Source organism: Salmo salar, chromosome 13 (assembly GCF_965601325.2).
Source record: "Salmo salar chromosome 13, fSalSal1, whole genome shotgun sequence".
Lineage (NCBI taxonomy): Eukaryota > Metazoa > Chordata > Actinopteri > Salmoniformes > Salmonidae > Salmo > Salmo salar.
Window position 1 is genome coordinate 28,111,381 of NC_138303.1, and position 27,377 is coordinate 28,138,757.

Here is a 27,377-nt window from a genome sequence, read left to right on the forward strand (position 1 = left end):
AGCTAGGTTCGAGCTACGATTTTCATCTTCAAATATGTAATATTTATTTATCCATTTTAGACCTCTATGTATTTTTGCATTAGGAATAAAAAGACAAAGACAAAAACATTGGTATAGGCCTATGAATGGTAGGCAGTCTAAATCACATTTTTCAACGAACATATGCGTCTGCAATTATAAACTACACCTTCATGAAACTGATAATACATCTGCCAGATCAACACGATCTGAATGTTTAGTGTCATCATATCATAACGAAAAATATTGGAACAAATGATCGATCAAAATTAAAAATAGAATTAGGTCTAATTCAATATGCAAAATGATCTTAATCGAATAAAGCACACATATTTTGTATAAATAAAGCGTAAGAGCTAGCATCCATGCCTCTGGTAACGAAATACTACACCCCTTTATCCCTCAAATCTCAAAGCAATTTGCTAAACGTAATAAATTGACAATTTTGTCCTTGGTCTTAGGCTACTGCAGAGAATTTGCGCCAGTGAGGGGGGTCATACTTATGTCGTAGGCTGCGTCTGTCTCGCTCTCACACACGCACACACACACCCGCTTCAGAACCATGAGAGGTTTTTGCCTGCTGAGCAAGTCATTGCATTGGCAGTATACGAGGACACGTGCCTAGTCCGACTGTGACACACAGATTCCATCGCTCGTGGGTTGCACTTGTCACAGCTGCGCCACAGTTGACTGCAACATCCGAACCAGAACGGACAACTTAATGGAGAGGTCACAAACAGGGACATTCGATCACATTCAGCAGTTTAGAAGAACCAACTTGAGGAAGAATTGTTTTGCATAATTTCTTCTGAAGCCAAGAAAGTGTCAGGAGGGGTTTGAGAGTGACATGGATAATCAAGACCAACAGACGGGATTTTAAGGAGAGCCTATGTGGATGTAACGGTTGGACAGCCGTTAAGAGAAACGTCAAAACGTATTGGCAACAGGCATGGTTATCTTTCTCTCACAGCAGCAGCAGCAACAGCCAAAATAACTAATAACCATATTTGATCCAATTGATATCTGAAGATTCACATTTATTTCACAACAATGGCTCACTTAATTCGACACAAGATCGGCAACAAGCTGACCAATGCGGCCAACACAGTGTCCAATAAGTCTCAGGCCAAGGTAAGCGGAGTGTTTGCCAGGCTGGGCTTCCAGGCCGCTACGGATGAAGAGGGTCTGGGGTTCGTGGACTGCGATGACTTGGATTTTGACTACAGGCAGGGGATGCAGATGGACATCATGCAGGGTGACGAAGAAGGGGGAGATATGGACGGAGGAGACGAGCTGATGGTGGGGGACAGCCACTACCAGAGAGACGGAACCGGTCCACCATCCTCTTCCTCCCTCAAGAACACTGGGGCGTGTAACGAGTTGGCATTAGAGGACAAACCCAAAATTACCACTTGGGATGCGGGGTGGAACGTCACCAATGCCATTCAGGTAGAAATAATTTAAAGAAACACACAAACATATTGGCACTATGTCAATGTAAGCCTATTGTCAAGATAGACTTGCAATATACGCCCATTCAGGGACACCGATTTGCATTCTACAAAAATACTGAAACAGACCTTAAAATGACTTTAGCAATGTTTTCATTGACATGTAAAAATAGACTTTGAATAGGCATATTGTATGGTTTCATATTTCACAATCCTTAATTTAGAACAAGTGTGTCTTAAATATTTTATTTAAAAAAAAAAAAAATGCATATCGGTGCCTTTATTTAATCAGAAGAGAATGTCAATTTAATTTTAAGCATGTGTATAATAATAATTTGAGATTTTAGAGGAAAATAGGGATTTATGCAAGATAGCCTATTTCTTATCAGCAAAAAACAGACCCCCGTTGCCTCCGTCTGGAATGAATCACGGCTGAAATGGTTTGGATTAGCCTCGGGGACCATTAGGCCTACATCGTTATTCTTGATAACATTTCACAGTGGTCCTTTGTAGTTGGTAGAGCAGGGAGCTTGTAACCCAGGGTAGTATGTTCGATTCCCGGGACCACCCATACATAAAATGTATGCATGAATGTCTGTAAATCGATTTGGATATCAGCGTCTGCTAAATGGTATATGTTATTTTTACAGTGGATTATACAAAATAAATCCAGTATTGATGAGGAAATATTTTAGAAATATTAGATTCTGTGCCTGGACGCTAGTCACCTGACAGAAAAACAGAGGCCTGCCTAGGCTTTTTTTTTCTCTCAACTCCAGTCGTTAAATGTGGGGTTTCACACATGTATGATTAGGAAAATGTGAATGTCGTTTGCTATTATTATGCAACTTTAAATAGGATACATTTATTGCATGTGTGGTGTGGGGAGGCATGCCACTTCGATAAGCCCATTTCCATTACGACTCAACTGTGCTTGTGTATCCACAGGGGATGTTCGTCCTTGGGTTACCATACGCCATTCTTCACGGAGGATACCTCGGACTCTTTCTTATCATATTTGCCGCCGTTGTATGTTGTTACACCGGAAAGATTCTTATTGCGTGTCTGTATGAAGAGAATGAGGATGGAATTCTGGTGCGCGTGAGGGACTCCTACGTGGACATCGCCAACGCGTGCTGCCAGCCACGGTTCCCGTCTCTGGGCGGACATATAGTTAACGTTGCTCAGATCATTGAGTTGGTCATGACCTGTATCCTGTACGTGGTGGTCAGCGGCAACCTGATGGTCAACAGCTTCCCCAATCTGCCGGTCTCGCAGAAGGCTTGGTCTGTAGTTGCCACGGCTGCCCTCCTGCCTTGCGCGTTCCTCAAGAGCCTCAAGGCGGTGTCCAAGTTCAGCTTGCTCTGCACCATCGCGCACTTTGTCATCAACATCCTGGTGATAGCCTACTGCCTCTCCAGAGCCCGCGACTGGGCCTGGGACAAAGTCAAGTTTTATATCGATGTCAAGAAGTTCCCCATCTCCATTGGCATCATCGTCTTCAGCTACACGTCCCAGATCTTCCTGCCATCGCTGGAGGGGAACATGCAGAGGCCAAAGGAGTTCCACTGCATGATGGACTGGACCCACATCGGTGCCTGCGTTCTGAAGGGCCTGTTCGCTCTGGTGGCCTACTTGACTTGGGCAGATGCCACCAAAGAGGTTATCACGGACAACCTGCCGTCCACCATCAGAGCGGTGGTCAACCTGTTCCTGGTGGCCAAGGCTTTGCTTTCGTATCCGCTGCCGTTCTTCGCTGCTGTAGAGGTCCTGGAGAAGTCTTTTTTCCAGGATGGAGGGCGCGCTATTTTCCCTGACTGTTACGGGCCGGGAGGACGGATTAAATCCTGGGGACTGGGCCTCCGGTGCCTCCTGGTGGTGTTCACGTTGATCATGGCCATCTTTGTCCCGCACTTCGCACTCCTCATGGGCTTAACCGGGAGTCTTACCGGCGCCGGGTTGTGCTTCCTTCTCCCGGCTCTCTTTCATCTAAAACTGATGTGGAGGAAACTCTTATGGCACCACGTGTTCTTCGACGTCGCCATATTCGTTATAGGAGGCATATGCAGCATTTCTGGGTTTATTCACTCAGTAGAGGGGCTCATTGAGGCATTCAAATATGGAGTCGAGGAATAAGAATGTATACATTCTACCTCTGTAGCCCATAGGTCATAATCTCATCGATCATTGGCGCTGAATGACAGACTGATTGACAGAGCAAAAGGGAGACTGTGTAACTGTGTACTTTGTTTTTTGCCTTCGTGATAATGTGCAATAATAGACTTTACAATCATAGTGTACAGTATTTAGTAATGAAATGTTATGTTAATTAGGAAGTGGGCAATGCAGTGTCCTTTGAAATGGATCATCTCTGAAGCGTTGAATATGATGCATGGTCTGATCAGGCAAAGTCAGGCATGTGAAAATGAGCTGTGTATAAGGCCTAACTTAGTGTGTGGATGTCTTGATATCTGCATTGATAATTGGTTTCCTTATGAAGATTTTTTTTTAAATACGTAAGTGAGTGTTTTATTATCGAGCTGCTATAGAATTAGATCTCATGCAGGTTCTGTCGACATACCAGAGAAAACATGCTCCGGGCACCCACGTTGGATGGTGCTATAGGGTAAACATACACACATATATATATATATATATATATATATAGTGGTTTAATCAAAACATTTCGATTCGTTTTCAATCGTACTCCTTGTCGACACATTTGGTTTTTGGTGTTTCAAGTGTCATTATGGATGAAGTGAATTATTGCAGTGCAAGCAAGTGGCTCCTATGTGTTTATATGAAACCATCTGTCTTCTGTATAGTCTCTCTACCTGTTGAACGTATTAATTGTGCTTTCATGGAATTAATCATGACGTGTAAGAAACGAGTATGTGTTGAATTAATAGATAAAAAATCGAATATTTTATGCATTATGTTCATATCATTGTCCAAGGATTAAATGTCTATCTGGAATTTGTGAACGCTCATGTATGTGCGAAAAAAATAATCTATGGGTGAATAAAATGTAGGTTTTTATGGATGAATATATAGTCAGTGGTTGTTTGGGGGTCTTTCAGTAAAATGGAAGCAGAAATCTGGATGAGGAAAGCGGATGTGGTGTGCAGTATTATGCAAATGATCATAGATTTACTCACCTCACATGCACATGCGAATTATCTGCCTATAAATTTAGACTCCACATACATTCTAATTCCCAATTAACTTAATAATTATATAGCCAGCCCAAGAGACATGAGCACTGTCAAAATAAAGGTACAAATAATATATACATATATACAGTACCAGTCAAAGGTTTGGACACGCATACTCATTCCAGGGTTTTTCGTTATTTTACTAATTCCTACGTTGTAGAATAATAGTGAATACATCTAAACAATGAAATAACACATATGGAATCATGTAGTAACCAAAAATGTGTTAAACAAAATATATTTTATATATATTTGAGATTCTTGAAAGTAGCCACCCTTTGCCTTGATAACAGCTTTGCACACTCTTGGCATTCTCTCAACCAGCTTCATGAAGTAGTCACCTGGAATGCATTTCAATTAACAGGTGTGCCTTGTTAAAAGTTCATTTGTGGAATTTCTTTCCTTCTTAATGTGTTTGAGCCAATCAGTTGTATTGTGACAAGATAGGGGTGGTATACAGAAGACAGCCCTATTTTGTAAAAGACTAAGTTCATATTATGTCAAGAACAGCTCAAATAAGCAAAGAGAAATGACAGTCCATCATTACTTGAAGACATGAAGGTCAGTCAATCCGAAAAATATCAAGACCTTTGAAAGTTTCTTCAAGTGGGGCGGTGCACAATTGGCCCAACGTCGTCCAGCTTAGGGCGGTGCACAATTTGCGCAACGTCGTCCGGGTTAGGGTTTGGCCGGGGTAGGCCGTCATAATAAATAAGAATTTGTTCTTAACTGGCTTGCCTAGTTAAATTAAAAAATATATATATAAAAGTGCAGTTGAAAAAACTGCCTCTCATGAGAACTGCCACAGGAAAGGGAGACCCAGAGTACGATTGCTGCAGAGGATAAGTTCATTAGAATTAACTGCACCTCAGAATGCAGCCCAAATAAATGCTTCACAGAGTTCAAGTAACAGACACATCTCAACATCAACTGTTCAGAGGAGATTGCGTGAATCAGGCCTTCATGGTCAAATTGCTGCAAAGAAACCACTACTAAAGGACACCAATAAGAAGAAGAGACTTGTTTGGGTCAAGAAACAAGAGCAATGGACATTAGACTGGTGGAAATGTATGATGTGGCAGGGTTTGCAAACTATTACAGACTTCAAAGGGAAAAACTGCCAAGAGCTGCCCAGTGCCACAAGCCTGCCAGACAAGCTAAATTACTTCTATGTTTGCTTCGACGCAAGTAACACTGAAACATGCATGAGAGCATCAGCTGTTCCGGAAGACTGTGTGATCACGGTTTTCGCAGCCGATATGAGTAAGACCTTTAAACAGGTCAACATTCATAAGGCCGCAGGACCAGACAGATTACCAGGACATGTACTCCGAACATGTGCTGACCAAATGGCAAGTGTCTTCACTGACATTTTCAACCTCTCCCTGTCTGAGTCTGTAATACCAACATGTTTCAAGCACACCACCATAGTCCCTGTGCCCAAGAACCCTAAGGTAACCTGCCTAACTGACTACCGACCCGTAGCACTCACGTATGTAGCCATGAAGTGCTTTGAAAAGGCTGGTCTTGGCTCACATCAACACCATTATCCCAGAAACCCTAGACCCACTCCAATTTGCGTACCGCCCCAACAGATTCACACATGATGCAATCTCTATTGCACTCCACACTGCCCTTTCACACCTGGACAAAAGGAACACCTATGTGAGAATGCTATTCATTGACTACAGCTCAGCGTTCAACACCATAGTGCCCTCAAAGCTGGGACTGAACACCTCCCTCTGCAACTGGATCCTGGACTTCCTGACGGGCCGCACACAGGTGGTAAGGGTAGGTAACAACACAACCGCTACGCTGATCCTCATCACGGGGACCCCTCAGGGGTGCATACTCAGTCCACCTCTTGTACTCCCACTTCACTCATGACTGCACAGCCAGGCACGACTCCAACACCATCATTAAGTTTGCCGATGACACAACAGTAGTAGGCCTGATCACTGACAACGCTGAGACAGCCTATACCTGATACCTGACCGTGTTGTGCAAGGACAACAACCTCTCCCTCAATGTGATCAAGACAAAGGAGATGATTGTGGACAACAGGAAAAGGAAGACCGAGCATGCCCCCATTCTCTTCGACGGGGCTGTAGTGGAGCAGGTTGAGAGCTTCAAGTTCCTTGCCTTCCACATCACCAACAAACTAACATGGTCTAAGCACACCAAGACAGTCGTGAAGAGGGCATGACAAAACATATTCCCCCTCAGGAGACAGAAAAGATTTCTCATGGGTCCTCAGATCCCCAAAAGGTTCTACAGCTGCACCATCGAAAGCATACTGACGGGTTGCATCACTGCCTGGTATGGCAACTGCTCGGCCTCCGACCGCAAGGCACTACAGAGGGTAGTGTGTACTGCCCAGTACATCACTGGGGCCAAGCTTCCTGCCATCCAGGACCTCTATACCAGGCAGTGTCAGAGGAAGGTCCTACAAATTGTCAAAGACTCCAACAACCCTAGTCATAGACTGTTCTCTCTGCTACCACACAGCAAGCGGTATCGGAGCACCAAGTCTAGGTTCAAGAGGCTTCTTAACAGGTTCTACCCCCAAGCCATAAGACTCCTAAATGTCTAATCATATGGCTACCCAGACTATTTGCATTGCCCTGTATATAGCCTCTCTATTGGTATTTTACTGCTGCTCTTTAATTATTTGTTGCTTTTGTTCTTATATTTTTTAGGTATTTTTCTTAACTGCATTGCTGGTTAAGGGCTTGTAAGTAAGCATTTCACTGTAAGGTTGTATACCTGTTGTATTCGGCGCATGTTACAAATAACATTTGATTTGATTTGTAAGGGCTATTTGACCAAGGAGAGGGACGGAGTGCTGCATCAGATGACCTGACCTCCACAATCACCTGACCTCAACCCGAATGAGATGGTTTGGGATGAGTTGGACCGCAGAGTGAAGGAAAAGCAGCCAACAAGTGCTCAGTATATGTGGGAACTTCTGCAAGTCTGTTGGAAAAGCATTCTTCATGAAGCTGGTTGAGAGAATGCCAAGTGTGTGCAAAGCTGTCATCAAGGCAAAGGATGGCTACTTTCAAGAAATATATTTTTATTTGTTTAACACTTGTTTGGTTACTACATGATTCCATGTGTTATTTCATAGTTTTGATGTCTTCACTGCTATTCTACAATGTAGAAAATAGTAAAAATTGAGAAATATCCTGGAATGAGTAGGTGTGCCCAAACTTTTGACTGGTACTGTGTGTGTGTGTGTGTGTGTATATATATATATGTATGTATGTATGTATGTATGTGTGTGTGTGTGTGTGTGTGTGTGTGTGTGTGTGTGTATATATGTATATATATACACACACACACACACACACACACACACACACACACACACACACACACACACACACACACACACACACACAGTACCATATATGTATATGCATGGAGGCGCTTTCACTCTAGTGGTAGCATGAGACGGAGTCTACAACCCACACAAGTGGCTCAGGCAGTTTAGCTCATCCAGGATTGCACATCAATGCGAGTTGTGGCAAGAAGGTTTGCTGTGTCTGTCAGCGTAGTGTCCAGAGCATGGAGGCGCTACCAGGAGACAGGCCAGTACATCAGAAGACGTGGAGGAGGCCGTAGGAGGGCAACAACCCAGCAGCAGGACCGCTACCTCCGCCTTTGTGGAAGGAGGAGCAGGAGGAGCACTGCCAGAGCCCTGCAAAATGACCTCCAGCAGGCCACAAATGTGCATGTGTCTGCTCAAACGGTCAGAAAGAGACTCCATGAGGGTGGTATGAGGGCCCGACATCCACAGGTGGGGGTTGTGCTTAAAGCCCAACACCGTGCAGGACGTTTGGCATTTGCCAGAGAACACCAAGATTGGCAAATTCGCCCCTGGCGCCCTGTGCTCTTCACAGATGAAAGCAGGTTCACACTGAGCACGTGACAGACGTGACAGAGTCTGGAGACGCCGTGGAGAACGTTCTGCTGCCTGCAACATCCTCCAGCATGACCGGTTTGGCGGTGGGTCAGTCATGGTGTGGGGTGGCATTTCTTTGGGGGGCCGCACAGCCCTCCATGTGCTCGCCAGAGGTAGCCTGACTGCCATTAGGTACCGAGATGAGATCTTCAGACCCCTTGTGAGACCATATGCTGGTGTGGTTGGCCCTGGGTTCCTCCTAATGCAAGACAATGATAGACCTCATGTGGCTGGAGTGTGTCAGCAGTTCCTGCAAGAGGAAGGCATTGATGCTATGGACTGGCCCGCCCGTTCCCCAGACCTGAATCCAATTGAGCACATCTGGGACATCATGTCTCGCTCCATCCACCAACGCCACGTTGCACCACAGACTGTCCAGGAGTTGGCAGATGCTTTAGTCCAGGTCTGGGAGGAGATCCCTCAGGAGACCATCCGCCACCTCATCAGGAGCATGCCCAGGCGTTGTAGGGAGGTCATACAGGCACGTGGAGGCCACACACACTACTGAGCCTCATTTTGACTTGTTTTAAGGACATTACATCAAAGTTGGATCAGCCTGTAGGGTGGTTTTTCACTTTAATTTTGAGTGTGACTCCAAATCCAGACCTCCATGGGTTGATAAATTGTATTTCCATTGATTATTTTTGTGTGATTTTGTTGTCAGCACATTCAACTATGTAAAGAAAAAAGTATTTAATAAGATTATTTCATTCATTCAGATCTAGGATGTGTTATTTTAGTGTTCCCTTTATTTTTTTGTGCAGTGTATATAAAGTGTACAAAACATTAGGAACACCTTCCTACTATTGCGTTGCACCCCCTTATGCCCTCAGAACAGCCTCAATTCGTTGGGAATGGACTCTACAAGGCGTGGAAATCGTTCCACAGGGATGCTATCCCATGTTGACTCCAATGCTTCCCACAGTTGTGACAAGTTGGCTGGATGTCCTTTGGGTGGTGGACCATTCTTGATACACACGGAAACTGTTGAGCATGAAAAACCCAGCAGCATTGCAGTTTTTGACATACTCACAACTGTGTGCCATACCCCAGGCGCACCTACTACCATATCCCATTCAAACGCACTTAAATCTTTTGTCTTGCCCATTCACCCTCTGCATGGCACACATACACAATCCATGTCTCAATTGTCTCAAGGCTTAATCCTCCCCTTCATCTACACTGATTGAAGTGGATTTAGCAGCTGACATCAATAAGGGATCATATCTTTCACCTGGATTCACCTAGTCAGTCTATGTTATGGAAAGAGCAGGTGTTCCTAATATTTTGTACACTCAGTGTATATAACTATACAAACATATCACAACACAAACATAATGAATATTCTTTTAAATATGCCATAGCATTACTCTGCACCACCTCTTGCAGTTCCTGATTTCCAAGTTATAGTAAATAACAATTCTTCTCAGAATGAGGATGTTCTGATATGGATCCCACATGTTGCTTGTTAAAGTGGACTTCTGATGCTCCCATAAGGGGCCAGCAGTGGATACCCAAGGAGTCATCCCAAGGAGTCATCAGCATACATAAAAAAAACTATAAAACAACATTTAGTTTATAAAGACATCACTCATATTTCATGTCTTGTTGGTTGGGAGCTGGTCCATGGGCCTCTTGACCGAGTGTTGGTTAAAGCCAACTGGACATCAGGGACTGTTGTAAAAAAATAAAAATAATAATATGTTTTATTCTTTGTAAGCCTAATAAATGTCACAATTTAGACACTGGGTTGACGTACTATTATTCTGTTCAGTTGTTATTTGGATAAATATCTGCTACTGTATCTAGACTGGAGTGTGCTAGCTTACACCAAGATGGAGGAAGACAATGAGTAAAGAGGGAGGACTTATTTTCTGGTACATTTATTTGCTATGAGCCTTATTCTGATTCTACTAAGCACTGCTATTAAAACGTGGAGATTATAAAGCAGACCAAAAGAAAAGTTTAATAAAAGTCATCAGACATTGAGAGTATGGTTCCTGTTTTTCACACTACTTAGCAACAGTATATCTCAGCACCACTCACCAAGACAGGGGATAGGTGTTCAGCAGTTTCACTTTACAATGAAACAGGAAGCTAATAGACTATATATAAATATCACATGACTTAAGCACAGTCCCAAATCAGACATACAGCCATCTATCTACACTCGAGCTAGCAATCAACCTAGGTAAAATTCTTCATTTTATTGTACATGCATCAATCTATAGTCTCTGTATGTATGTATATCTTATGCAAATCATGTTAACAAAATTATCTTTATTTGCTGATTTGCTGGATATAGTTGAAAAAAAAGTTGTTTATGGTATTTTATGAAAGCAGTACTATTTCAGAGGAACAATAGTGTATATCTCTCCATATAGGGTGTTAAGCATGTTATCACTCCTAATACTGCTGCTGAATCTTACCAATCATGCTTTTGGACAAAATCCTGCAATAAAGGCCATATTGACAAATAAAGGACTTCAATATGGTAAGAAAATGCTATTTCCTCAATTGTCTTGAGTTAAAATACCAAACCAGAGAAATTGCATTTCAACAGCTACTTTATTCATGTGTCCTCCAGGGTCACACATTGGGGCTGATTGGATGCAGGAGAAGATAGGGAGTGTGATCATACCAGATGTCAGAGGTGGGGTTGACATTGGTATAGGAACGGTGCACTACGTCCTTGACAGGTACATGTTGTGGCTTTTATTTATGAAATTAAAGTAAACCATTACTGTTTATAATCTCAGAATAATGTTTAACTTAATCATCATTAGTCAAAGAACCTGCTACAGACATTTTGTGCTTTGTCCTTTGGTGGCAAAGTACCAAGAATGAGTTTGGGTCTAATATTTTAACATAGTCTCCGAAGATGTTCTATCATTTAAAACAGTGCTATTGACACAATGTGCACAACATTGACTGTCTCCATCATCCTTCTCTCTAGAATCTCAGTGTCTGGGTGTGATGTTCCAGAGCCTTCAGTGGAGTTCTTTGAGGGTGTGGGACTCAAGGCTGTGATCAGTGGCCTCAGCATTTCAATGAGTGGAAATTGGCACACAACTTTTGGCATCATGTGAGTGACAGCGATCAGTTTCTGTTGTCTGATTGGTGCCTGTTTTTCTATTTTTCCATCTTTGAATCTTTCCATGCTATTGGATTATGAGGGTCAGGTACATTATTGATGTCTGTCTCCTGAAAAGGGAGAATCTTTGTTAAATGTACTGCTAACACAACTACTGGTGACACAACTGCTGATGACAGTATAAGAGGAACTGATACCCTGATACACTAAATCTGTACAGAGAGCAAACATATTATATCTGGGACCAGTCAGATAAGAATGAGTACAGTAGTTCTCTCAACGGCTCTTCCTGTTTTCACATCAGAAGCTTTGAGCTTTGAAGCCTGTACCTTTTGTAATGACTTCAAAACGAATCAAATTTCTAATAACATGATCTCTTGTTCCACTCTCTGTGTGTTTGCAGAACCGATGGTGGCTCATTTGACCTGGCAGTGTTCAATGTGGACGTGACCTCTGTGGTGCAGATAGGGAGTGATCTGAGTGGACACATTTCTATCTCCAGTGAAAACTGTGATGCCAGGGTCGGCGAGGCATCAATCAATTTCCATGGAGGAGCCAGGTATGTTTCAAAATGTATTTAGAGAGAGGGAGAGAGAGAAAGAGATTTATAATCATCATTATAATTTGGTAACCATTTTGTTAACAGTTTGATCTTCCAGCCATTTGTGAGCCTTTTCCACAATCGCATTAAAGCTATAATTGAGGAAAGAGTGAGTAAATTGATTCACTCATGATTTGTATTCCTTATACCAGTAAATGTTCAAATGATGTGGAGGGTTTTTTCAACTGACTGCATGACCATATAATGTATATCACTGCACCCAGATCTGCCCAGTGGTTGAAGAGCGTGTTACAGATTTGGAGCGACATCTATCAGAAATGCAAGGTATTGCAGTAGGGAGGACAAAGAAAGAAAATAGGCTTCACAAATATTCTTTCTACCAGTATTGTGGTGCTCATGGTGTTGTTTTTTTCACTACAGTGTCCTTCAAGGTCAATTCTGCTCTAGTTTTGGATGTCCCCCTCACCAACTCACCTCTCGTTGATTCTATTAGCCTTGGTCTGGATTTGAAGGTAGCTTTACCTGATGTGAATGGATACAACATAACCCAATATAATTGTGTTACATGAAGAAGATAGGGTGGGGACTGGGGGTATCATACTTTGCATCAGTAACAAATGGTGTCTTTTTTAAACTCAGGATCCTTGCTCAGATTTACTGATTTATGTGTTCCAGGGTGAGTTCTACAGTGTTCAGAGTCACACAGATCCTCCTTTTAAGGCCGAGCCTTTTAATCTGCCAGAGGACAAAGGCCACATGCTCTCCCTGGGCCTGTCTGAATTCACTGTCAACTCTGCCTCCTACGCTTACTTCTCCGCTGGACTCCTGCAGGCCCAAATAAACGACAGCATGGTGTGTGTGTGTGTGTGTGTGTGTGTGTGTGTGTGTGTGTGTTGTGTGTGTTTTTGGTTTTACTATCCTTGTGGGGACCAGAAGTCCTTACAAGGATAGTAAAACAAGGAAAATTGCTATTTTAGGTTTAGAAGTTAGGTTTAGGGTTAGGTTTAGAATTATGGTAAAGGTTAGGGTTAGGGTTAGGTTAAGGGTTAGGGGTGAGGGAAAATATGATATTTAATGGGAATCAATTGTTTGGTCCCCACAAGGATAGTAAAATAAACGTGTTTCTGTTTCTGTGTGTGTGTGTGTGTGTGTGTGTGTGTGTGTGTGTGTGTGTGTGTGTGTGTGTGTGTGTGTGTGTGTGTGTGTGTGTGTGTGTGTGCGTGCAAATGTTCATGCCTGTCTGTCTGTCTGTCTGTCTGTCTGTCTGTCTGTCTGTCTGTCTGTCTGTCTGTCAACTACAGTCATTTCGCTCCTTTTAATCTAAGTATGCAAACTGTTGAGAAACCTTCGTATTTAACCCTTCCCCTTACTTCCTCTATTTATCTCAGATCCCCAAGACCTCTCCTTTCCGTCTCAACACAACCTCCTTCGGGCCTCTCATCCCTCAGGTAACACCCAGAAAATTCTTGGCCGTAGCCAAAGTTAAAATGCACTCAGTGGCCAGTTAATTAGCTACACCAATTTAATACCGGGTCGGACCCACCTTTGCCTCCAGAACAGCCTGAATTCTTGTCGGAAACATTCCACAGGGATGTTGGTCCATGCTGACGCGATGTCATCACGCAGTTGCTGCAGAGTGGACAGCGATACATTCATACTGCAAACAGCCCATTCCATCTCATCCCAAAGATGCTCTATTGGGTTTGGCCAGCAACAATTTTCAGATACACAGTGGCGTTCAATCGTTGCTCAGTTGGTATCAATGGACCTAACGTGTGCCAGGAAAACATTCCCCACACCAGTAATGACCGTCACCAGCCTGTACCGTTGACACCAGGCAGGATGTATCAATGGACTAATGCTACTTATGCCAAATCCTGACTCTGCTATCAGCATGACGCAATAGGAACCGGGATTTGTCAGATCAGGCAATGTTTTTCCACTTCTCAGTTGTCCAGTGTTGGTGATCGGGTGCCCACTGGAGCCGCTTCTGCTTGTTTTTAACTGATAGGAGTGGAACCCTGTGAGGTCGTCTGATTCAATAGCCCATCCGCGACAAAGATCGACGGACTGTGCGTTCCGAGATGCCGTTCTGCACACCACTGTTGTACTACGCCGTTATATGTCTGTTTGTGTACCGCCTGTTAGCTTGCACGATTCTTGCCATTCTCCTTCGACCTCTCTTATCAATGAGCTGTTTTCACCCACAGGACTGCTGCTGACTGGATGTTTTTTGTTTGTCGCACCATTCTCTGTAAACCCTTGACACTGTCGTGCATGAAAAAAGCCCAGGAGAGCAGCCGTTTCTGAAATACTGGATCCAACGTGCCTGGCACCCACGATCATAGCACACTCAAAGTCGCTTAGGTCACTTGTTTTGCTCATTCTAACATTCAATCGAACAGTAACTGAATGCCTCAATGCCTGTCTGCCTGCTTTATATAGCAAGCCAAGGCCACGTGAATCACTGTCTGTAGGAGCGATCCATTTTCTTGAACGGGGTGGTGTACTTAATAAACTGTCAATGAGTGTGTATGGACAGTGTAGTTTTGCCCTTGAACAAAATCTTTCTAAATGCACTAATTAATTCCCCCCAGCTTCCCAAGCTCTTCCCCAACATGCTGATGGAACTGCAGGTGTATGCCAGGGACGCTCCAATGTTTTCCTTCCAGGCTGATAAGGTGACACTGGAATTTCCAGGTGCTGTTAAGGCCTTTGCCATCCAGCCAAATGCTTCACGGACTCCACTGTTCAAGCTCAATGTTGTGAGTTAGCTTTTTTGGTTCAGGGTTCATGTAAATCCTTTTCAGTTATTATGTACTTTCAGAATGCATTCTGTGCAGGGTTAATTCCAATCAATTCTTCTTCTCTTCCAGGACTCCATTTTTAGTGGGATGATACGCATTTCAGAAGAGAAAGTCAAAGGCATGATGGAACTAAGCAAGTAAGATGAGTTTCAGTTCCACTTGAATTAAATAAATACATTTGATTTGTAAATTAATTGAGTAATACAACTCTCTATTTGCTAGTTTTACCCTGACACTTGCATCAAGTGAAGTGGGAACATTCCAGGTAGGATGCAAAGACACTGCATTACCTTTACAATGATATGGTGCACTGCTTAACCTCAGAACGCTGTGGGACGGTTTCTCCATTAGGCATGCTTGTTAGTCCAGGACTAAGCTTAATCTGTATCTGGGAAACCGGCCCTGTATGGATAAATAAAGAGCTACCAAATGTTGACAACGATCACTATTTTCCAGACTGCAGCCCTGGAAAACTTTATGAAGCTGGGGATGAAGATTTCAGTGTTAGCTAAACTGAACGGTAAGTTCTGAAATGTACGCGGGAAAAAGAGCATACAATACTAGAGTAGTACTACAGTAGGCCTATTCATGTGCATATTGACCATATACACATTGTCAAACCACACTTCATCATGGTATTACCTTTTAGCATACAAAACCATTGTGTGTAAGCCTAATGACTGGACTGCTGAAATAGTTACCCTAAACTACTGGTGTTTGTTTGTTGCAGCCAAACTGAAGGAGGGCATTGTTTTACCCACCATGCACCACATCCATCTGGTTAACCCTGTGCTGAAGATCCAGCAGGTCTGATACCATGGATTATTTTATTGTGTTACTTTTAATCATTTTTTAGAAACTTTTTAAAATTTTCTTAACTCTTATTTTTCTTAAGACCGCATTGTTGGCCTGTAAATAAGCATTTTACAGTAAGGTCTACACCTGTTGTATTCGGCGCATGTAACAAATAAACTTTGATTGGATTTGATCTATTAGTGTATCTTTTAAACCAGCCTCAATTAGTGTAGGTTGGGAAATCTGTAAATGTGTTTAATTTGCCAGTTATGGCTACATTATTTTGAGTATGTGAGTGTGTCAAATCAAATCAAATGTTATGTCACATGCGCCGAATACAAATGGTGTAGACTTTACTGTGAAATGCTTGCTTACGAGCCCTTCCCAATGATGCAGAGTTTAAAAATAAAATAGTAGCACAAGAGGAATGAAATAAAAAAAAGAGAGTACCAGATCAATGCGTAGAGGTGCGAGGTGTTCGAGGTAGATATGTACCTGAAAGCAGTGTAAAGTGACTAGTTATCAGGATAGATAATACTAAAAGTAAAATAAAGGACAGAGTAGCAGCAGGAAATGATGAGTGTAAAAGTGTGTGTTTATGTCTGTGCGTGTATGTGTAATATGTATGTGTGTGTGTGTGTGTGTGTGTGTGTGTGGGGGGGGGGGGGGGGGGGGGTTGTGTAGGAGTGTCAATGTGTGAGTGAGTGAGTGAGTGAGTGAGTGAGTGAGTGAGTGAGTGTACAGTATGGTGTGTATATATAGTCTAGTGAGTGTGCATAGGGTCAGTGCAGATAGGGTCAGTGCAGATAGGGTCAGTGTAGATAGTTTGGGTATCATTAATTAACTATTTAACAGTGTGTATGTGTATCTTTACTTTCACCAAAGTAGATCTGGCAGATATGCCAGAACTAGGGACGGCAGGTAGCCTAGTGGTTAGAGCATTGGACTAGTAACCGAAAGGTTGCAAGATTGAATCCCCGAGGTGAAAATCTGTTGTTCTGTCCCTGAACAAGGCAGTTAACCCACTGTTCCTAGGCCATCAATGAAAATAAGAATTTGTTCTTAACTGACTTCCGAGTTAAATAAAGGTATAAAAAATACAGTATCTTGGGTTCATTCAGATGTTTTTTTCTCCCACAGGGATTTGTGTCCATTGCATCAGACCTTGATGTTAAATCTGGCGAGAGAGAGAGCATTTCTGAAGGGATTTACCCTTACCGACTCTAGGTGGTGCCTGCTAATATCATTCATTATTATCCCAGAAAAGAAATGATGCATTACTAATTTTTTAATATAGAACTGCAAGTAGCTACACAGTAACATTTTTGCACCTAAAACATCAGACGATTCTTATAGATTTTAAAACCTATTATTCAACAGACAATTTTCAGCTTTGCCTAGTTTTCAGCTAATCAATTATCACAAGTATTACATGAAACCTACTGCTTCTACTGAAATTACATTTGAGCATTGCCCCATTTTGGCAATGGATAATCACTGATTAAAGAGAGGAACAAGACAACTTGTACTGTAACGCTGCTAAAAACAACTGATTGCTGCTCACAATAAACCTGATTGCAACTCTGGACAATAAAGCTGTGTGATGCAATACAATGAAACACCACATTAATACACTGATAAATGATTGTTTTACTAAAAGTGTATTTCTGTTTTCTTGAAGTGTTCGCTATGCAAGGTTTAACAAGGCTACAGTAAACATGTAGTGCTTAATTTGAGCCGGGAACAGGATCCGTCACCTCTCAGATTTGACTTATTACGTTCAGGTGTGGTGTCGAAAAGCTCCCCCCTGCCAGAATCCCCCCCCCTTCACGTGAACGCCCACGCACTCAATTCTTCATTGCTGTGACTTGCTAGTTGAGATTTCAGATCACGTTAGGCTCCATTTCATTTTATTTTTGATGTCATTTTGATCGCGGGGGAGGCACCAGCAATGTCTGCAGTTTTCGGTTTGGCTATTTGTTTCAAGTGTATTAGTCTATAAATAAATCTCTTTGCCAAAATGTGTCATCTCTCCCATGTCTTATTCTACTACTAGTTGTTCTGAAATGTTTATTGCTTGCCTACATTTTACTCCCTCCTCTATGTTTAATATAACACACATACATTAATTATTAATTTCGGTTGCCTATTCTGACCTATTTACCCTGATCCAGTACCTCTTGCGGCATGTTTTATTCATTGTTTCATTGTTCACACTGTAAACATTCTAATAAAAGCGATGAGCGTTAAGTCAAGTTGCTTCCTCGTTATTTCTCCCGCCCCCAGAAAGACCATTACGTTAATGCGCGGTGATCCTTCTGTGCAGTCATCGAGTTTGATGACATGTTGATTACAAAAATCCAGAGAAAACTGGTGAATCGAACCCAGAATGAGACAGAACTGTCAGAGGAAAGGAGTGAGGGGCAAACTGTTCCTGATGGCGATGCCTTAGCTAGAAGCGCTGTCAATCCCGCCAGTTCAGCATCACCACCCACACCTCCACTAGCGAGTCAGACTCAGCAGGAGAGGGAGGGGGAGGGGGGGAGCAGATGCAATTTGCAGTTCAAGAACAAGAAAACGTTTAACCCCTGGCTTGTCATGAAGAATTCAAAGCTGGGCTGTACAACATGCAAAAAGATAGGGAGCTTGGGTCTTGAAACGACTGGAGGGATTAAACTATCTAGCAAAAGTGTGACTGGAATGTACAGTATCATCCTCTGCTTTGACATATAAAAAAAATAGCCCTCATAAAAAACGGTTTTGAACATGCCGAACCAAGCCGCATTTGGTTCGGGCATGTTCAAAATCAACTGTTATTGTCCAATTATCCTGAACATAACCCTGTCCCAGTGTCCACTGTTGACGTTCACTGACTACACTCAACACTAAGGTTGGGTAAACCGCAAACTGTAGTAATGGTTAAGCCATTTGTTCAATTCTTCCAAACGTATTCACACTTCTGAACATCGAAAACACAGTGGTGGTACACTTGTTACTTGGGTGCTGCTTTGTAATAATAAATGCAGTAACAAATTAAAGTACTTAAAGGGGTAATCAGCAGCTGCTACAAACATTTTTTGAGGGTGATGGGAAAAAAAGTTTGTTTAGAATAATGCTGCTTTCTAATTACCTGTTTTGGTTGGGTTCATGGAGTGACATATTGACTACACAAGAGTCAACCACACTATCACTGATAAGCAATTTGGCAGTACGCCCAGAACATTGCTCTGGGATCTAGGAGTATCTCCGTTTCAAGGTAAGAAGCCTGGCGTAAATTCAGTCAGTCTCATGCAGGAACAAACCATGCTTATAAGACTTGTTTGTGTAGCAGTACAAAGGGAATGCCCCTTTTCATAGTTTCATCAGGCGTGTATTGAGTTTGTGAACCTCTGGCCATAATAATAAAGATTTCTTCCTTTACTTTAAATTTCAGTCCTTAGTGGTGAATTTCCCCAACAGTACTTATAAATTAATGATGTACCCATTTATTGTTAAAGGATATAACTCATGACCTTAGTTCAACTGTCATACCACATCATAACCAAAAATAAAAAGTGCAATTATTTGTCAACAAAATAAATGTAAACAAACACTACATAGCTTCAAAACTATAATTTTGATATCATGGATGGTCAGTCCTTGCATCCATAGCTTTGTCTATGAATTTCAGTGGTTATCTCTCCAGCACCATCCTTTAGCTTTTTACTGAAACAGGGGTGGGGAGGTCATTTTGTTATTGTTTCTACTGCTGATTGCTGCTTTAAAATTTAAGTTTGCATTCTTGAATATGTAGCACAGTAACTTTACATCACAAATAAAACAGACCCACAAACAAGCATAAAAATATATTCTTTTATCTTCTCAGTAAGTGAACAGTTCCATGAAAATGACTGATAGCCTTTTTAAGGTTGGTAAGTACATGGCTTGCATAGGCAACATAGAATGATGTTAAATGGAATTGTCAAGTGCCAGAGTAAACCTGTTAGACAGCCGACCATAGAATAACAATAGAAAAAAGACAGGAGAATAAATAGAAACTTGATGACCTATAGGCACGGTGTGATTGAAAACAGACTACAAATCCCATGAGCCTCAAACGCAACTTGGCTCCACCCTGTTCAATGTCATCAGCTTCACTCTGTGTATCCAACAGCATGTACCCTGCTTGTAAAGACAGTCTGCTGAGGGAATCGTGCGTTCTTGTGACAGAAGATGAGTGGACCAATACAGGAGGTGGCTATGCTGGCAGATACGGTGGGTCTCCCCTTTCAGCGGAAATGTCTGAGGTCCATTGAGATGGCGGATGATCATTTCTCTGTGACTGCTGCTGCTGCCATGGGGATGCGGATTGTGGCCTGTGCAGTCGCTGCCAGCTCCTCGATCTCTGTGTTTAACCGCCTGATGACCCACTCCATCGCCTCTCGTCCCTGGACACAACAAATCACACAGGGGAAAGTTAGGGGCCGAACATTTCCACTCATAAATATTTAATCCAGGCTGCATGTGTGAAGGATAGAGGTCGTACTTTGCCTGCATTTGCTGAGATGGTTTTGGCCATGAGCCCCTCCAGGTAACTGCTCAGACTAATTCCTTTCACAGAGATCAGTGCCTCTTGTGTCAGTATGGTCCTAAACATAAGTATAAACAGAAAAACAAATAGTTTAGCTGTGAAACGCAAACCTATTTATCAATTTTCCTGTATATAAACTCAAACCATCAACAAATCACATACTTTTCTGGATCCTGCGGATGCGGCCTGTATGTTAACTTCTCATCCACAGATACTATGTTAGTACATGAAATCTGAAAGCAGAGGAAAGTGCATCAACGTTAGCCAACAAGGCTAAAAGGTGGAGTTATCTATAGTATTCACAAATGCACATCCGACAATAGAGGTGAACTCACATTTGTAGATTGTAGCTCAAAGGTCTTTTCCTTGGGGTCTACCACCGAATGTTCCTGGATGTATGTGTTTGTTCGTGTTATACCAATGAGCTGTGAGAAAAGACAATGACATCTTCACTGTCAGTGAAATATGTTTGACATTACTAACAAAATAATACATCCTCAGATCTGTTGAATGCACTTATCAGGAGAATCGTATTAGTGGCAACATTGGAGACAGGCATCCACTGTGCTGAGGACTTACGGTCTTGGCCAAGGAGGGCAGTCCCCACTCTGTGCTGAGCAGTCTGTCGCTGCATAGCCGACCCTGTGTGTCCACGTGCCTGTTCAACACGTCCACCCCTACCACGCCAGGGTTCATGGGGTTGGGGTACTTCTGCATTGCTGCATTGGTTACTGTCTCCCACGGGTGGCTTTGGGGGGACAACACAGGAAATCAATATTACTGTAATAATACAGTATCATAATGTGTGCATACCATAATGTTACCATGTGTGCATGTGGACCTCCTGGTGTGCCCCCACATGAATACATTTCAAAACCTGTCCTGACATTATTGTACTGTGTTATGTCGATTGCGTTAAGAAATATTCATTATGGGTTCAGTAAGACAAGTACAGGTACTTGGTTTGACCTTGACAATGTTTATTTTTTACAATCCCTATTCATGACGTGAGGTAAACAGAGGTATTTCCTCACTCAATTAATTCCCCAAAGAGTATTAAGCCCTGAATATATAGTGACATAACAACCATGATTCCACCATTGACAGAGCCTCCGGTATAGCTAGTTGGAATAGAAATACCTTTATTCCAGTCTCAGAGAGTGCATGCCTAGTGGTGCGGCACAGGACATCACCAAAAAGAGCATTGAGCTAAAATTCGATTAATAGATGAATTCACATGACCTTAAACAAGTAACAGTTAGCTGAAGCAAAGTACCGGAATCCCGTGACATTCTGCTGTAAACTTCGGGCTAACGGATAACGTTAGCTACTTGTAATGTAGCTAACTAATGTAATGTCAAAGATATGGCAGTGTGGCTGGCTAGCTTGCAGTCACTTACTGTACTGTCTTTGTTGTATAGTTATATATGTATGTATATATGTATAGTCATTATTTTTCCTAGTTTAACAGTTAGTAATGGTAAAATGGAAGTTTGATGTGTTCGCTAGCCAAATATTTGGCTAAAGTCAGCTGTTTGTTACCTAAAACCCATCGTCTTGTACCAGAAGCTAGTTGACTAAAGTCAAAGAGCTAACGCGCGCTAACTGGCTGGTTGCTAACCCAGCTACAAACTTCAATAAGCTAGCTGATATCAATTAAACACTTTTTAGACCATTGTGAACATTTATAAATTACTCACTTGAATATGTGTTCTGAGGTCCAGATCTTCATGTTTTAGACCGTTCAGTCAGTACTTGGACGCCGGTGACTTATGACAGCGTGACAGCAGCTACAAAGGAAAGATATTGCCAAATTGCCCAACAAGTGGTGCTCCCTCTGGTGGCGACCAGAAGTATGTCATCCGACTAGTGATGGGTCGATCGCGAACGAGTCGACTCTAAGAGCCGGCTCTTGTAGGTGAACGTTGGGAGACGGCTCGCATATCAGAAGAGCCGAATCTATTTATAAAAATATATAAACATTAAGATATTAATAATCAAAAGATTTAAATGTATAGAATTAGCTAATTCAAAGAACGAAAAAAGAAATAAAATAATATGGGTCTAAATGCTCAAGCGCACACATTCGTTCTGACTGTCTGCTCAGACTAACAGCCTCACCTGTTGTTCCTGTAAATCAGACACGCAGTGTCAACCAATGAACCAAAGATGAGTGAGGGAGGGCCGAGCCAACTCACTCACAGTCACACACTTAGCAGCCGAGGAGAGAGGAAGGACAGCTGTGAAAACAACAGCTGGAAAATGAGTCGGAAGCACAGTAGCATTTGGATGCATTTTAATAATATAGACAATGTTAGAGCACAGTGTAGAATTTGCCAAAACAAAATCTCATATAAAGCCGGTTTTACGCACAACCTACACCGGCATATGCGAACTGTGCACCCAACTGTGAAGCTAGCTGTAGCGGAGCTTTGAGAAAGTAGCAGGCCTGCTAGTTATAGTGGTGGAGCCAGCGTATCAACTCAGTCAAGTAGGCCTACTCCGCGACCCACAGCAACGCAGTCTTCTATGGACCAGTTTATGCCAAAGTCTGTCTGTAGCAAAACAAGGCCAAATTGATATTGCAATGGCTAAAATAATTACCACCGATTTCCAGCCATTTTCGATCGTGGAGGACAGAGATTTTAGAAATTATAGCAATAGTCTAAATCCAATGTACACAATTCCAAGCAGGAAAACCCTTTCAAAATCACTTATTCCACAGCTGTACGAGAGCACACAGGCTTCAGTGCGGAAAGAGTCCAAAAAGCTACTGCAGTTTGCCTTACCACTGACTGCTGGACGTCAAGGGTAACCACTTCTTACATGTCGGTTACATGTCACTTCATTGAAGATTTGTCGATGTCTAGCTGTCTTCTGGACTGCTTTGAGGTCAGCGACAGTCACACCTCAGAGAACTTGGCAGAGGAACTGTTGAGAGTGGCCAGAGAATGGGAAGTAGATGGAAAAGTGGTCTGTTGTGTTACCGACAATGCAACTAACATAACCATTTTTAAATGGACCCATCATCCATGTCTTGCCCACACAATCAACCTGATTGTAAGAGATGCTCTGAAGGTGATGAAACCCACTGTGGACAAAGTGAAAGCAGCTGTGGAATACTTCCACAGGAGCACAGTAAGTGCTGGAAAACTAAAGTCTACACAACGCCAGATGGGGATGCCTGAGCTGAAGCCTAAACAAGACTGCACTACAAGGTGGAATTCAACATTTTATATGTTGAAGCGGTTTCTTGAGTCAAAGGATGCCATCATCTCTACCCTGGCCATTGTCACTGCACCTGTTTATGCTCTGACCCAAGAGGAATGGGAGGTGGTGGAGGAGGTGTGCAGAGTCCTGGAACCCTTTGAGCAGGTCACTGTGGTACAGTAAGCAGTTATTACTACATCATTATTTAATCCAGTATTATATATGTATATGAGCAGTAGATGAGAATGTAAGATCAGTAGACAAAACATGAACCTGAACTAATAAGTTACTGTTCTCTCTTTTCAGCTATGTGACAGCCTCAAAAATGATACTCCTGTGTAAGGGTCTGCAGCGAATCACAGCCAGCTGCCAGAGAGACGCAAATGGAACCACAGGACATGTGACAGAGTTGGACACCCTATGTTCATCAATGGACAGAAAGTTCCACAGAATGGAATATAATCACGTGCTATCAGAAACCACTGCACTTGACCCCATGTTTAAGAAGTTACCCTTCAAAGAATAACCTCAGCAGCAGGGAGGGACAGCCCCAGCAGTCAGCTGGCTCAGACACCAGGGCAACAGGAAGAAGAGGGATCAGATGGAGCAAAAGCACCAGCAGTAGTGCCACAAACGTCTGCTGTTTGGATGCTGTTTGACAAGAGAGCAACTGGGGATGCAGCACGAAGGAATCCCTCAGCAGATGCCATAATGGAGGTCCGATCCTATTTAGAGGAGCCCCTGCAAACATCTGCAGATCCTCTGAGCTGGTGGAAGAACAAGGCCTCTGTTTACCCACGGCTTACTAAAGTCATGACAGGGAGACTCTGCATAGTGGCCATATCCGTTCCCTCTGAAAGGGTCTTCTTGAAAACGGGACAAATAATTACTGAGAGAAGAAACCGCATCAGCCCCTCGAAAGTGAGGCAGCTTGCATTTCTGAATGCAAATCTGAATGCAAAATATGGTCAGCATTGCTGTGTGCTGCTGGTTATAACATGGCAATAAAGAAGAGAGAGAAAAGAGGGACCAGTTTAATGTTTTAAGTGGGATGCTGCAGTTTTGCACATTGTTATTTATTTTTCTTTGATATGGTGCAATATTCTATTATTATGTTGTTCAGATTCTATTCGTTTTGAATGGTTAGATTTATATGCACTTTGTTTATATACATTAAAAAGTTATACTATATAGCATTCTTTTTCATAACAAACCAATACATTTTTAAATACATTGTGGTTAAGGTAGAGTATGATTTAATGTAATCATTTAATTATAATTATTTTAACACCAATCATAGTCAAACTATCGCAAACTGTTTGACTTGAAAAAATACAAAACATATTTTTTTTAAAGAGCCGTTTGGGAGTCGAACGAGCCGGCTCACTGAAAAGAGCCGGAATGCCCATCACTACGTCCGACCCTCCCTGGTCCTTCAGAGTGAAAAATTACCTAATAACATCCATTGAAATGTCTGGAATATTCCTGACGCGTATTTCAGAGGAGAGAGTGCACCTTATTTCGAACAAAGCCAAATGTGGCATAAATAAGAACTCAAATACCCTTAGCAACATAACGTAAAAAACGTTACTTATCAGATTTCACATGCTGTCGATCACAAAGCGCAGACTAAAAGTCCCGCCCCAGGAAGCGTGTCAACCCTAGCGACGTCATTCTCGCCTCTTCCGCTCTGTTATTATACACATATCCGAGTTGTCCTTGAGCGGAACATCACTGGCAAAATGGTTGCATACTGGAGACAAGCGGGCCTTAGGTAAATTTATTCAATATTGAACAACGTCACATTTTGACTGTATTCCGATTGTAAGGTCATGCACTTAAACGATGTAGCTACTAAGTTGCATATTTGCTTGAGAGCTCTGGTGTGATTGATATCCGGCTAGCGGCTAGTTAGACGAAATTATAAACGTTCAACGAACTTGACAAGTTAGCTAATATAGCGTGTTTCCCGTGAGTTATAATCAAATTGCTCATATAATTGGTGTGACTAACTGTGATATCACTCTCTCATACGTATCGCCGTTATTTTTAGGTCCAAAATTCATAGAAATTTGTATAATCGAAATGCTATCCTCAGTCTGTTTAATGCAGAGCTGGCAACTCAGGTGTTGGCCGTGACACGCATCTTGAACGCTCATGGCGCACGGCTCATGTCTAACGCATTGAAAAGTACTGCAGTTATATTTCTAATTAGCCATTGTATAGTCAGTGCGTTAACTTTTCAACTGCTCCAAATCGTGTTGAAGTCGGAGCATCTGCGATTGCAATTTAACATCATAAGCGGAACGTCTATCATTGTCCTGGCTTGCCTCAACACTGTGAACCGCTCCACATTGAAGCATATGATTGGTCTAGTTACGTAAGGGATCAAGGGGATTGGATGCATTTTTTAAAAAGAAACACCCCTCAGGATTAGAGTGGCGCAGAATGGAGAGCCAGAACGTTATCCGCTGTTAATAAACTGTAAAAAGAGCCGCATGGTAGCGCTGTTTTATGTACAATGTGGTGAGCAAAATGAGGTTGCTCTTACTCCCGTCCCTATTGCAGAATGCAGCCTTTGACAGCTTGTTCTAAAGTCGATTTAATCCATACTAGCATTAGTTCCCTTGTTTGGTGATTGAAATTTAGGCTGTGACAACGAAAAGGCAGCAGAGACCTGCAGTATGTAAGCAGGGAAGTTTGGTAGGGTGACCTGATTTGTAACTATGAAAAAAAAAAAAAATACTGTCAAACAGATTGTGAACCCAGAATTGTACGTTAGGATTCTAGAGGGGGAACAATACGTCGACAAATTTGGTTAGGGTGTAGGGGCTAATTGATGTCATCTTGACTTCAGGAGATTTTATCTATTTACTTTGTCTGAGTGGAACAATTCTCATTCTTAACAAGGGGCTAAAATAGAGTAATTACTGATTTGTCTGCAAGATCACTACTGTTATTCCCCACCCTTATTTTATTTGGCTTCTTCAATTTTTTCAGTGTTTGAAAACTGATATGCCTACTTGGCTTTGAAAATGAATTGAGGCTATATATTTTTGCAGCCATTCATGGACAGTTTTGAATCAGTTATATAAATAAGCATGGGATATTAAATGCTCCAAGAATCAAATATAATCTGACATTGTAGTATTTTGTACATGCTAGGCAGTGATGGTAGGGGGACTCACAACTTGTAAACACATCCAATGTAGAGTAAGATAATGGCAAGGATCTTCCACTAGTAGGCATAAACTACCTGAATGTTGATATTCATTAGATTTTCTTAAAGGTTGGGTGATTTTGAGAAATTAATTGTTATAGCAAGAACATTTTCAAACACCCAGTGCTTGGGAAACCGATCAGGGGTGGCCAACCTTCCTGGAGAGCAAGAAGGATTTTCTTTCAGTCCTATTTGAAAGATACAACATGTTTGTCCTTACCTTGAAAGGAGTCTCTTGACAAGGAGACTGCAATCTATGATTTGGTTACCCACTGTCATCAACCATGAATATTTCCTGTGCAGAGCCTTGGTGTAGTGGTAACACTCCCCGGGCACTTGTCATATACAACTTTCCACCTGAGAACAGTAATCAATCCCTGCTTCCAACCTTCCCACTGTTTCTCCCATTTCCCTATCACATTTCATTACTGTCTGAATAAAGTGTCAAACCAGCTAAGAACTTTAATT

General features: G+C 42.2%; 3 protein-coding genes across 3 annotated transcripts; 2 read left to right on the plus strand and 1 right to left on the minus strand.

Annotated features, from left to right (window-relative positions):
* The first annotated feature begins 790 nt into the window (after positions 1-790).
* viaat (Vesicular inhibitory amino acid transporter) lies at positions 791-4,516 on the plus strand. Its single transcript, NM_001165390.1, is given in 2 exon segments — positions 791-1,467; positions 2,418-4,516. Coding segments are annotated over 2 exon segments (1,587 nt in total). The 5' UTR covers positions 791-1,068; the 3' UTR covers positions 3,606-4,516.
* Positions 4,517-10,804: 6,288 nt separating this feature from the next.
* On the plus strand, positions 10,805-17,932 carry bpifcl (BPI fold containing family C, like). Its single transcript, NM_001141727.1, has 16 exons — positions 10,805-10,842; positions 11,036-11,145; positions 11,239-11,350; positions 11,608-11,736; positions 12,149-12,304; positions 12,392-12,455; positions 12,571-12,631; positions 12,728-12,819; positions 12,983-13,159; positions 13,696-13,755; positions 14,905-15,072; positions 15,184-15,251; positions 15,337-15,379; positions 15,571-15,634; positions 15,845-15,921; positions 17,050-17,932. The coding sequence occupies exons 2-16, from the start codon at positions 11,046-11,048 to the stop codon at positions 17,134-17,136; spliced, it is 1,458 nt and encodes a 485-aa protein (NP_001135199.1). The 5' UTR covers positions 10,805-10,842; positions 11,036-11,045; the 3' UTR covers positions 17,137-17,932.
* Positions 17,933-19,747: 1,815 nt separating this feature from the next.
* On the minus strand, positions 19,748-22,427 carry LOC106566695 (PRELI domain containing protein 3B). The gene is made up of 6 exons (XM_014134983.3): positions 22,180-22,427; positions 21,059-21,227; positions 20,815-20,904; positions 20,642-20,712; positions 20,435-20,537; positions 19,748-20,336 (listed from the first exon to the last, which is right to left on the minus strand). Exons 1-6 carry the CDS (start codon positions 22,209-22,211, stop codon positions 20,217-20,219), a joined length of 585 nt encoding a protein of 194 aa, XP_013990458.1. The 5' UTR covers positions 22,212-22,427; the 3' UTR covers positions 19,748-20,216.
* Between the last annotated feature and the right edge of the window lie 4,950 nt (positions 22,428-27,377).